General features: G+C 43.5%; 1 protein-coding gene across 1 annotated transcript in view; it reads left to right on the top strand.

Moving 5' to 3' along the window:
• Window positions 1-13189, top strand: part of LOC138451205 (IgGFc-binding protein-like) — a 320112-nt gene extending 306923 nt beyond the window's left edge. The window contains exon 29 of the mRNA XM_069604892.1: window positions 12024-13189. Coding sequence (XP_069460993.1) covers window positions 12024-12033 — 10 coding nt within the window. The 3' untranslated portion in view covers window positions 12034-13189. The remainder of the gene's footprint in view (window positions 1-12023) is intronic.
• The last annotated feature ends 601 nt before the right edge of the window (window positions 13190-13790 follow it).

The following is a 13790-nucleotide window of genomic DNA, read 5'->3' as shown; positions in this document are numbered from 1 at the left end:
CCATATTTTCCCTTCTATCCCTGGCATCCATGCAATTGCCATGTCTGTCCCATACTGGAATATTTCGCCATCTATTGGTTCCGCCCTAATCGCTGTCTGCCCACAGTATGCTTGCATAATCTGTCGTGCTGCTAGCATGTTAATCCCTGGAGTAGAGCAAATTATACCATCCTCTGTAAAGGAGATTGTCATATTTAACCTATTCATTATGTCCCTCCCCAGTATATTTACTGGTGAGGCACTATAATACAAGAGTGGAACTGACAGATCGTAATCTCCGATAGATAAGGGAACGTTATCAGTAAAAGGAACCAATCCTTTAGCCCCAGAAAATCCTTGGGTGTTCATGGCTTCGCCTGACATCTTAAATTTACCTTCCCTTATGCAAGACCGGGTTGCCCCGGTGTCAACAAGGAAAGATAATTTTTTGTCACCTATCGTTACCTCTATGCGTGGCTCCTCCGCACTATTAGGTGTTACTGACAGGATGGGACACACCAAGGCCGTCTGTGGGCTGTCCTATTGGGGGTACAATGATTGGCCATTTCCTGTGTAAGGGTTGTGTCCCAATACCGTCACCCTACCCAATTGTGTTTGTTCATTTTGGGGTTGTTGTGTTATCAATACTTGTTGTTGTGGCAGTGGCTGTTGTTGTGTTAATTGCTGTTGTTGCAGTGGCTGTTGTTGTGTTAATTGCTGTTGCTGCATGCCCTGCTGTTCTTGTGGTGGCCTAGGTTGTGCCTGCTCATTCCATGCTGGTGTTCCTGGCCTGACCCTACACGTGCGTGACATGTGTCCTAGTAGTCCACAACTCCAACACACGGGTGGTTCTCTGTTTTGCCATGGAAAGCTCCCTGTGTTGTCCTGGTATACCTGTTGCCCTGTGGGGTATGAACTTCCAACTCCCCCCACCTGCTGCTGGGTATTATATCCGTATCCTCTCCCTCTCATAAATCCTCCTCTCCCTCTGTTATAACCATAATACCCAGCTCCTTGCATCTGGTACCCTCCTCCCACGTTTTGTGCGTGTAATTGTAGTGGCGGCACTTGCTGTATTATACTTTGTCGAGGTGCTATTAGAGCTGGGTCTTGTGCAGCCACTATTTGCGTGGGGCTTTGGGCCATTGTTGTGGGCGCAGTTATTAGTGCCCCCTCCATTGTATATTTAGTTAGTTTTTTCTGTACTAGTTTGGCCTCTTCCGTTTTCCTGTCCTCTTCCTTTTGTTTCATTTTTCCTTGCCATATCCTGCAGTGATGTACTATTGTCAGCTGTATTTCAGGCCATGGTTTTACTTCCATTCCCACTACTTTCTTTAGTTGTTTCTGTACTCCTTCTGGGAGCCCTTGTACTAGTATATGATAAAATATGGCTGGTGTTTTATCCCATTGTTCTCTCGTTTCCATGCGCCACTTTTCTTGAATATCCTGTATATAATCAACGGGATCTTCATTCTCACGCATCTTACGGGAAGTGATTGCTCCTATATCTGATGTGTCTGGGTACTGTACTCTCAGTGCCTGCCATAGCGCATGTCTGCAGTTTGCAAATGGCGCCCCATCATGCGATGTGTTAGTTATTGTTATCCCATGGAATCCTGCTCTCTTCCAGATGTCGTCCGCTCTATCCCCTAATATTGATATTAACAGGCCTTTCACATCTCCTACTGCTAGTTTCTGCCCTGCGGTATGTTTTTCCATTTCATATATCCACTTACCCGCACCTCCACTTAGTGATGGGAGCCTACATTTTATATTTTCTTTATCCGTATGCTTCCATGGTACATACTGCGGTCTAACCCCTCCTCTCTCCAACAGTGGCATTAAGTTGTGTCTTGTGTCACCCTTTATGTTCCATAATATTGAGTCCTCACACCCCTCCTCCTCCCCTATTTCCCTTACCACATCAAATTCTTCCTTGCTACCCCTCCTCCTACCTACCTCTCCTTCCCTTCCCCTTGTTTCGTCATCCTCTGTGCTTAATATGGGTATGCTTATCTGTCTGTCTTGCCTGCGGCTAGGGAGGTCTCTAAGCCGGCACGCATAGGGAGTCACTTCGTCCATGAATGGCGCAAGCTTTATTTTGCGCAGCGTGCGTGTGGTGGTTGAGCATGTAGGGTGCGATGGGGGAGGGCGTGATGGAGATGGCGATGGTGTGGCTTCATGGGTTTGTTTTTCCACTAGTTGTTGCACCCTCTCCTCACTTTGTTCCAGCTCCTCCCTTCTCTTACGGATCCATGGCGAGTCTATATTGGTTCTAGTGAGGTACAGCTTATCTAAGCTTTCCCTTTCACTCTTTCTTCCTACCCTTTCTACTCCTTCTTCCTCCTCACTGCAAAAATCAGTCATAGATGGTATCCCCCACTCTGTTCTTTTCCCCTTTACTGTTACTGTTTCTAAGTCTATTAGCTCCATTTCTCCTCTTCCTTTGTTACCAACTGTTCCCCCGGGTGTTGATGTTGTTTCTACTTCTCTACTTCTATATACATCCCCCCATTTTTCACTCTCCTTATTTCTCCCTCCTCTTTCCCCTTCACTCCTCTCCTCTACTTCCCTACTATTTTCCTCCCTTTTCCTTTTTAATTCCTCCATCACTTCGTTGCTCATCTGTTCCAATATTCTTTCATCTTCTTTCTTTCTTTCCCATTTCACCCTTTCTCTTTCTATTGCTTTCTCTTCTTCATATTTCTTAGCTGCCTCTGATACTACCCTCCTCCTCCATATTTCCAATTCCCTTTCCTTTTCCTCTTCTTCCTTCTTTTTTTCTCTCAATACTACTCTTGACACCCTTTCTGCTGCTGCTCTTACCCTTCCATCTTCTATCCTTTGCTCCTCATTTCGTTCCCTCAATTTGTCCAATTCGTTTTTACCCTCTTTCCTTTTCCTCACTCTCTCTTTTTCCCCCTTCTCAAGCTGTGTTAGTAATTCATTCTGCTCATCCCTTAGTTTTGCCAATTTTTCCTCCAAAATCTCTTCTCTTTGTATTAGTAGCTCCTCCCCCTTCATCTCACTCTCCCTTCTACTATCCTTGCCTGTTCTCTTTACAGCCTCCCTTTCTTCTCCCGTTAGTGAACCCCGTAATTTTAATAATATCTGTGCAGCTACCCACTCATCATGTCCTATCTCTACAATCTGTTCTTCTCCAATCCTCCCCTCCCCCACTATCTTCCTGTGAGCCACATATGGTGGAGGGCTGTAAGCCGGGTTCGAGTATCCTTCAGCCGCCCTTAACTGTCCTTCCATTTCTCCTAGTTCTCTTAAAGGGTACAACCCTTCTCTCTCTGTTTTCACTCCCGGTGTTATGGGTATCTCGTTGCTCGGTTCCTTTTTTATGTCTTCTAAAGTATCAATCTTTTCTCTTCCCTCTCCTTCATTTTCCGCATTCTTTTTCCTTTCACACCCCTTTTCCCCATCCGTTCCCTCTTTCATAATCTCCTTTACTTCCGGTGTTTCTCCCACAGAGAACATTCCATTTGGTCCTGGTCGGGATCCCTGGAACATCCTCCATAAGTTAAACACCTCCATATGGCTCGCCAACTTCTTCCCCGTGTATGTATTGTGCAGATGGTTTAGCAATGAATGTTGGGCATATGGATCGAAACTACCATTAGGCGGCCATGGTGTTAACATTTTGTTATCCGTCCCCTGGGTCCACTCTATGCTGTACTTAATTAATTTCTCCCTATGGGGTGGCAGTGTTGTGCATATGTGTTGTAGTGGGGTAGTGAGGGTGTTCCCCCACCCTCCCGACCCTGTCCCATATGACATAGTCGTGCCCCACTTGTTACTCCTCCCTTCGCTATTAGTTTGCAATTTACAACCTTATATTGTTTACCTGGCCCCGTAAGTGTGGGGACTTACAACAATCCTTTACAAAGTATGCAATAATAATAAAAAACAAGAAATAATAAAACACAAATATGTATAATTTTGTATTGTATATTCCTTCCCCTACGGCCCCCTGCGGCCGAAGCGCACGCAGCCCCCTGTGACTGCGTACCCCTTACGACGATCTTATACAGTCGTCCTTTATTCCTCGTTCTCCTCCCCCTTTTACATTTGCCGTTGCTGGCGTTCTCCGTGCTCAGCCACGCCCCTCTCTCCTTCTCCTCTTCCAATCCACTCGTTTATTGCTTATCTTCGTACCCGCTCCCTCATCATTTTTCTCTTCCCCACCACTTTCAAAACTCAATGTTCCTTGTGCTCGTGGTATCCTATAAAATCCCTACTGGTGACGTCACCGATGTCTCTACGCTACTAGTACAGTCTCATTATTAGTTTCAAAATACACTTGCAATTTACCCCCGCTAACCCTACAGCTGTCTTCCTGTCTCTCCTGGAACAAGGTAATCTCATCAATAATATAATTGGACTGCACACGCTGCGTCGCCTCGCGTGTGATACGCCCCTCAACAGGAGGGCTTAACCAGCCAATTATCTTCCGTATTTGGCAACTATGCAACTAGCTACCCCCTACAGGGAAACGTCATCTACCTATCGAGTTTCTTGCTCGAACAATAGGAAACCTCATCTACCTATCGAGTTTCTTGCTCGACCAATAGAAAACCTCATCTACCTATCGAGTTTCTTGCTCGAAAAATAGGGAACCTCATCTACTCATTGATCAATAAATGCCAAATCGTAGGAAACCACACACGCCCAACCCTACACGTTAGTCGCGATTTTAGGCCAATCAGTGTCTACGAGCGGCCACACGTGATGTTTCGTGCTCCGCCCCCCTCTTTCACGTCACTGCTCTCGCACTCTTTTCACTCCCTTTCATTCCATTGCCAACACTATATTGTCAAACCTTCGCCGCGCACCTGTGTAACACCTCCCTCCTCCCTCATTTACTTCCTCCCCCCTCCCTCACAATTTCGCATTGCTCGTTGTGTGTGTCATGCTCACCAAGTTCTCTCGATGCAGGGCCGCTCGACTGCGTGCACCCCTCCAAGTGGCTCGCCACCTCCCCTCGTCTGGACCACGTCTGGACACTCGCCAACCGCGGGCGGGATACTTCTCAACCGGCTCCCGAGGGCCAATATCCGGATTGCGCTGTCCGGTCTTCTCGCAGCTCCGCGATGGTCCTGTAGTCCTCAGAAGGGGGCAACGGCAGAGGGGGCCGCGCCGCCGGGCCTCCTCGCAACGGGAGTGCCTGGAAAAAGTAAAAATATAAGTCGATCTTAAACAGATCTCAGCAGTGCCTCCAACTTGTCGGGGGGAAATTCTGCCGGGGTCGGCCGGACCGTCCGCAGACCTCCAGGCAGGGAGGCCCCAACTCCTCCCGTGTGTATCCCAGATAAGATGAGATAGAGTATGAGACGCACACAAGGAGCAAGGTGACTCTGCTGTTTATTAGACAAAACGGCAGGGATGGGTCAAGGAGCGCACGCGTTCGTCCTGACACACACTCAATTGTGGGGCTCGCAGGCCCTTTTTACTGTAGTATGACGCGCTACTTGCGTCACTTCAGAAAGTTAACAAAAAACCTATCGCCACTCTTAATTGGGTGTTCGAGTGGTAGGGTTAGTATAGCACACATATAGAGAAAGATATTAGTGGACAAGGTGTAGTCAGGTGGTATATCTGGGTTGTCCCTACAATTAGATACATGAAAATTGTTACATGAAGGCTCCTGAGGATTGGCTAAATGTGCTGGCGTCAGTGATAAGAGCCCCAAGTTCTGATTGGTGCACCCGTGAGCTTCCCAGCCTGGGACCACCGTCGTTCCCAGCTCTCGGTGTACCTGTAAGTTGCAACAATGTTTCACTATGGGTACATGCAGACAATGTGAGGACTTATTCATAGCTAGACGGGGTACCGTTCCCACTGTTGCAGATGTCCATTGAGCCTTTCAAGTGTATCTGCCAGTGTCTCGTAGCGAGGGATCCAGACGCCTCTGTTCTCCAGGGTTTGGCATCTCGTCAGTTTCGGCTTGATCACGTGGGGAGGGACCGTGAAAGAGGCATAATTCTGCACAATTAATATTGTTTTTCTACTGTGCGTCTGGTTTAATTTGTCGGTGTGACTTTAACGTTGGTGCGCGGAGTGCGAGGTTGCAACATCGTGCCTTTGATGATTTGCTCTTGGAACGTGGGTTTGCAACATTGCGACCTTGGCTGGTTGCTTCGCCAAGCTCATTCTGCAGGATCAGCAACTGACTCTTGTCTTGTTGATGTTCACGGGAGCTCTTGTTTGAGGCCTACTTTGGCCCGGTGCATCAGTTGTCCGTTTGGTGCACAGGTGCTTTAAGTTATAGGAGCATATAATTCCATAATCGGTATTGTCTTTATTATATTTTCCATCGTTGTACCTGATTTCAAAGAGAAGCGTGAGCAAGCTAGTAAAAGTTCATGACGCGTCTTGCGTTTCTGCATTCTGAAAACCTATATAAAAATAATAAAGATGCACGTCCGTGAATATGCCTGTCGCCTACGTCATAGCACTGAGTATATTCTTCGTGTAGGTTGGTGTGGGAATGTCCAGTGTGTATATTTGTACAGATGTGCTTCCCGTTGTCTAGATCGTCATGGCATCTCTAACGACGTGTAGATTTTAGTCTAGTTGATCCGTGCCGCAGGTGTCGGCATGGCCAGTGCGGGCTGCTGGGCAGGCAGATGGACACACCCGTATGTTCCTGTACCAGGGTATCTGGTCGTCTGGTAAATGGGCAAACTCTTCTCGTGGCGGGTGTTTGGGTCGTGACCCTCTAGGCCAAGCGCGAGAGGTGAAGGACGGGAGCCTGGTTTTCCATTCTCCCACTTCAATACATGCAGTAAATAATGGTAATTTCGGCTTGATCTTTTATCTACATTCCACTGCTTTATTATTGCAGTCCACCTTCAAACAATTGCTCTGCTTTCTGTTATTCCATGTGTACAAGGTTTCTGTTCAAAGCAATGTTACCCAAGAAAAATACCGACACATATTGTTAATGAGGGACCATTGCTTTGCTCAACATTTGAGAGTGGATCTCTAACTTAGGACTTAACTGTTCTCTCGTTCACATCTGTGTGATGTTACAAAGAGCTGGATGCTAGATTGTATTCACAACTATGCTTGATCAGTTATATAACACACTGTGCCATACTCGTGAATATTATGGAGTACTCTGTCATAATCTGTGCTGGGCTGGATTATGGCTATGTGTGTGTTATGATGGGTGGTGATGTCAATGACATTCCATGTGGAGTGTTGGTGTAGTGATGTCATTGACATCCTTGTGGAGTGTTGATGGTTGTTTGGAGTGCTGGGTTCCACTGGTGTCAGTTGGACTTAATATGCTGGGCTGGATGATGTCCCAGTGCTTTCTCTACTTATGAACTAAGAGAATAAATTTGCATGTAAACTATTTACCTTCTGGTGTTCCATGATTGAGAAGGAGCCATAGTTTATATCATACTCCTTCATAATAACAAGCTTTTCTAAAGTGGCAGTCAGGTCATAATGCAGATATTAAATACTGTGATGTCATTCTTTGCCAATAAATGATTTTAGGAGTGCATTATATTGCTGACATTCACTTATAGATATTTATTTCGGTACCAAGTTGCAATCTTTCCTGCAACTCGTGATGCGTCTTAACACAGTTGCCAGCCAGAATTCTGATCAACATCCTTAAGTTGACCAGCAAAGCAGCCTTGGGTGAGTGAGTATCCGCCTTAGCACTTCTGAAGCAACCTCCCCATATGGCCATAAGTGTCTAGCTCCTGTCAGATGATTAGCAGTATCAGGGCATAATACTGCTTCTCCCTATGTGGCCTAAATGGAGTGCAGTACTAGCATAATGATCGGATATTCTTTACCTCTCAACGGTTAGTTCAACCTTGGGTCTGACATGGAACTGTGAATGCATAAGAGATAAAAGAAAATAGAGGGATAGCTCTGTCACTTGCATGCCGCCATACAAGGCGCTGCGCATAAGTGAGATGTTACCGATTCGAGTGCCACATCCTGTTGCACTTCCACATTCAGTGAAATGAGTATCACTGAGCTGTGCAATGTCAATATCAATCAGAATGCGGTGTGTGCTACATGAATGGTTACTATTGGACATTGGAATATTGTCAAATACAGACCATGAGAAGAATGTCTGACGTCATAGACAAGTGTCAAGCCTGGAATATTTAATAGAATCACCCTAGCCTAGTATTAAATCAGTATGAGGACAGCTCTCTAACGAATCAATTCCAAATTAACCATTGTCCCGGCACACCTCTGATATTTTAAAGATTTTTTATGCTGAACATCTTATTCATATAAACAAATTCATTACACAATCTTAAAAATCACAAATGAATCTAATTCCATGGGAAAGAACACTGTAGCATCGCCGTGTATAAATTGCTAATTATGGAATTTATCACAGACTAGGCGCATGCCTCAATGTGGTTCAATGCCTTGACCAAAGTTTCTATCAGTATTCCAATGACACAGGTTTGTAGTATGTGTCGAAATGTTGTGTTTAGGCCCTCTAGGAGCTTATTAGCATATGGCTCTTGTTATGGGGGCACTTCATCAGGACACAACCATTTTTGACCAAAATAAATGACTTCTCATGTGTACTTAATGCATCATGTATTCATGTCAATAAAATGAGTTAGAAAAACCCATTAGAATGTGTGCAGAAAACTCAGTTTATTTTCGAACATATTGCCATTATTGAAATACTTAATATTTACAGTCTCTTATTTAGCTGTTGTGAATGAATCCATAATTTCTACCTAAATGTAAAACATATGTATATGAGTAAATCAACATTTAATGTGGGCCTGCCTAAATAACTAATAAGGCAAGTACACTGCACTAACATGATGTGTGTGACTGTGCTCATAGGTTTTAACCAGCCTTGTGGCTACAAATAGTTTGCGAGACCTTACTGGTATTCCCAATGTCATGCTCCATCTAAGTTTTAGTTTTTAGGGATAACCTGTACCAAAACTATTTAGAGGCCATCACACACCAATTCACCTGATTTGGCCTTATCAGGAGTTGGGTGGTATCCCGGCGCTAATTGCGCCAGCATACCGCCACTGCAATTAGCTTTAACACTACTCAGGCCGGCGCAATTTGTGCCAGATCCTGAGTAGTGGTAAGGCAGTAAATCCCCCCAATGGGGATGGGTGGCGCAATTACCGCCGGTGCAAATACCGCCAGCGGTGATAGTGGCAAAAATGTCCATACCGCTTGCATATTCGCCTCCAGCTGGTAGCTGGAGGTGAATGCTTCCAGGTAGGGCCATAATCGAGATTGGGCAGAGCTGTAATTACAGTGTTAATTGCTTTACCGGTGCATTTTCCCACTCCGCCCAACTCCTGATGAGTCCCAAAGAGCAATATGATGCTGTGATATGCAATCTTTTGATTACCACATGCCAGCCTTCTGGCCTGAGGACGCCATCTACTGCCAACACATGTGAAGCCTAGGCAGCCGCTTTAAGCTCACCTTTTGTGAATAATACGGTCTGCCCTAAAACACTAGAGCAGGACACTGCAGTGAGGTGGCGGCCATATTAGAAGTGAAAATGGCTGTTGTATATCTTAACACTGTGTTGTACGTAATAACAAGTGACCATTTGTAATGGGTGAAATATGTTTTACAACCAGAAACCCATTTGTTCACTTATATTTAAAACAATCAACATTAATGCAATGCATTTCTATAGTACATTCATAGATTGAATCTTGTATGTCTCCAGTCAAGTCGAGAGAAAAGGATGAAAATAAAAAATAATAAAACGCATTTCCCTCCCTCTAGGGAGTGTGCATATAAAAATATTTTTAAAATTTCCACAACCATGTTACTCATAAATTCATACATTGAGGACCATATCCTCTCAACATGTTGCTATATGAAAAACATAACACGTTTCACATTGCTCAGACGGTTGGCCCTAATCAGTATACCTGTCAATACATATTTTTCACAACTAGTCTACACGTCTTCCATTAGCATTAGCACTGTGACATGAGTACATTTCCAATCGCTAAACATCTGGACCTGATCAGGGCAATAACATATAGCTGCTTATACTGATACATCAATGTACATTGGGGCTCGACAAAAAATATTGTTGCCCATGTTCTATTGAGAGAATTACAATTGTGGGCTGATAACTCGGGTTTTCTTGATGTTTATGAATCCGGGTTTAAAAATGGTGTGGGGACGGCACTGAACAGCTTTATGCTAGCACTGCTAGACAGACAAGCCAGGGTGCAACCTACATTGATCTACCTTGCGTTCCTCGACATTTCAAAGCCCTTTGATTGTGTAAATTGGGCACAATTGCGTGGTAAAATGTTGGCTTATGGCTGCCCTCCAGAAATGGTTAATATTCTGTCAGCATTACATCAGGCCACAAAAATTAAAGTTAGGCTTAAAAGTAAGGGTGGTTGTACGCAGTGGATAAATACCAATTGTGGGCTTTGTCAGGGTTGTGTCCTTGCACCCTTTTTATTCAGCATTTATGTATCGACATGGGTCATTGTTGGGAAAAGGAACATAGTAATCCTCCCTCTGTAGGTCAGACTAAGATGCATTACTTGTATTCTACTGATCATATGATTATCTGTGACCTAACTCCCCATAGGCTTTCAGCGATCACTCAAATGTTAACATTTATGTTTATTGAATTTGAATTTGTATCTGAACACTGGAAAATCAAAGGTGCTAGTACTTAACGTAGGAAAGTCCAAAAGGAAATATTTGAATTGGAAATTAGAGGGTGTAAACCTGGAGATGGTTGAACATTTTAAGTATCTTGGGAACCTCATTTATGCAAGAAAACGAACACAAGCACTGTACCAAACATTAAGATCGTTCTTTTTAGCTGCAGTTTCACAACTCCAGCAAATTGACTTCACATTTGGTGAATTCTCCACCCCCTCCGTGCTAAAGTTTTATAAACAAAAATTACTAGCTCGCTTAATCTTCAGAGTAGAAACGTGGGATAAAGGTATAGTCAGGTCCAACGTGGAAGCTATTCTTTGGAGAAAAGTTCGATCTTTGCCTAGATCGGTTATATAGCAGCGATTAGACATGAACTGGGCTTGATTTCCCTGGCTGCCCGGGTGGATTGGAAGGTTTTACAAATGTATGAAATAATTCTGCCCCCTCCCCCTGTGGCATCATTGCACATCAGGTTGAGGGATGAGATGGAAAGGAAATCAAGTAACCATCTGTTATGTTGGAGGGAAAAATGTGATGCACTGCAGTTGTGGTTAGAGTCTAGCGTGGAGGAGTTGGTTTCAAATCCTGGTAAAACACGAAAAAAAAAGATTTAGAAAGGATTGGATTTTAAATAGGGATGTTTTACTGTGATATATTTGTTTTAATAACCATTTTAAGTTGTCTATTAAAAATTACAATGTACTTGCACCTTATTTGTTGAAACACCCATCGCGTGAGTTTAGGTATTCAAAGCTTAGGTTGAAACTGAATTTAGACCCAACTATGGACGTTTTAGGCTCCAGTTCCAAACGTATTAAAGAACAAAGATACTGCAGTTTTTGTATTATGGAAACCGAGACTTTAGAACAATTGTGTACTGTATGCCCGGCCTTAGCAGTTGCTCAGAATGAAGAATGCGCTAAATTCTTCCACAACCCAGTAGGGGCTTAATCTGCATGGCTTTGGACACCTATCCTGAACACAAATGAAAGGTCTCTAAATATTGCTGCACCTGAACTTTTAAGGATGACTTTGGGGCTCTAATTGTTATCTTAATTTTCTTCAAATTGGTATATAGTGATGTTCGTGTTGCTTTCACATCTCGTTTTTATTTTGTGATAATGTGTATCTATAAGTACATATGTATTAAGTTGTGCTGATTTGTATTGTGTGTGAAATGTTTTTCTTTATAGCTCTATCGCACAGTAAATAAATAAATAAAATATTGCGGCTCACTAGTCAAAGAATACATTGTGCCATTCTACAAAGTGATATTTTGCTCAAGTCATCTGAATATTGCTTCTCGCTATTCACCACTCATTGCTGGATTTAAATATTTTAATTTGTTCTTCTTTCAGCGACGTTTAATCAGATTCCCCGATCACCATGAACTCTCTGGAAGATTTATGATCTTGGTGGAGGAAATGGAGCCCCTGGGCATCTTTTGGTGGTTTAATATTGTCTGAAACCTGATTTGCAAAGGCATTACAAAAGTACTAAATGCATGGATGGGTGTTATGCAGGAAGGCTAGAAAGCATAAGAGCATGGAGACGGAGTCGAAGACCTTCAGTGAACTGGTGCATGCAATCTGATGCCAGTTAAGGGCAACTAGGCACTCCTGGGGTACCCGTTACTCGCCTACTCCTGGCATACAGCACATAGATGGTCTCCAGGTGTACCCATACTTGGAGTACTATTGCTCACTTGTGTCTGACCCGGGCCTTTTTGGTTGCATTTACTGTTTTTATTTCAATTACTCCTACAGGGATGCTGTCCTGAGCATTTACTACACTGTACACACAAACATTGTTATTGGAGGGTACTCCTGAGCTTCACGCTACTACTCTTATTGCAAATTGAGCCCATTTGGTCACATAATCACACCTTCAAAGGAATAGGATTGGCTACTGCACTGTTTACCCTCTTTCTAAATTTGAATATTCTGTTTTATCCCCAACAGAGATACTTCCGTCCATTGTATATATGTTTACGGTAATGTGGCCTCCAAAGCCAAATGCAAGAAGCTACATGAGTGGTCATCAGTTATCAGAGACGGGCGATGAAACCTCCCTTTTTTGCTGAGGATTCCAAGAGAGAATGACAGTGTGTCAGGGACAGAGCAGCATAAAATAAGCTTGAAATAGGGTGGCAGAAAGTCAGTGAACATTAGTAATGAGCGAAGATGCCAGAGTAAGATGGTGGAAATGAGATGAGAAGTGTGGAATGGAGCCTAAGAGACAAGCAGAAGAACAGATGGAAAGTTGAAGATCCTTTAGACAATGCAACATAAGCAAGAAAAGGGAAAGCTAAATAGACAATACAGAAGTATGGAAGAGTGGGAGAAAGAAGCATTAGAGAAAGGAAACGGAAAATGATAGCAAGTGAATAAAAGGTGTAAATATGATTGTGTACGAAGACCATGGAAGTTATCACCTTAGCAAAATAATGTATTTTTTACAGATTTTTCATATTTTGAATGCCTGAAATTTGAAATGAGCTCTTGAATAAATATTATATTTCTTGGCTTTTTGTTATCTTTGACCTTTAGTATGAGTGCCTTAAGTTTGAATCCAATTATTGAACAGATACCGGGCTGGCAACTTTAAAACTTTTCTGGGAACCCAATTTAAACATTTTAGCCATTTAATTTTTTTACTTCCTTTTGCAAAAAGTAAATCTGTATCTCTAGCTGTTGGTTAAGGAACCACAAGGGGATCCTCATGACATGGGGCCCTTTAGCTGCTATGGAAACATAATAAATCATTAACTGCCCAGGCCACACCCATTGCCCTCTGCCACAGCCCTTTACATGAACCTCCCCTTCAATTTGTCACAACCACTATCTATACAGCCCCAAGTCAAACTACCTCATAGGTATCACTTCCTTTTAGGTGAATTCTGAGTATTGTTAGGCAACCTTTGAACTAGGACTCCCACAACTTCCCCAGTCACATCACTTTTCCTGCCACTGATGCAGCTGTGTAGATCCCCAGCAATGGCCAATCACCAACTAGGGAGCCTCAGGTATCCAGAGACATCTTCACACTGCAAAATTATAACTAATGCTATTATTGCATTCCATTGCAGCATCTAATGGAAAAGGGCCGGAAGCCCTTTGGGTGGA

This window comes from Ambystoma mexicanum, chromosome 1p (assembly GCF_040938575.1).
Source record: "Ambystoma mexicanum isolate Mex_15411 chromosome 1p, UKY_AmexF1_1, whole genome shotgun sequence".
NCBI lineage: Eukaryota > Metazoa > Chordata > Amphibia > Caudata > Ambystomatidae > Ambystoma > Ambystoma mexicanum.
The sequence above is the reverse complement of the archived record's forward strand: the minus strand, read 5'-3'. Positions and strand labels throughout refer to the sequence as shown.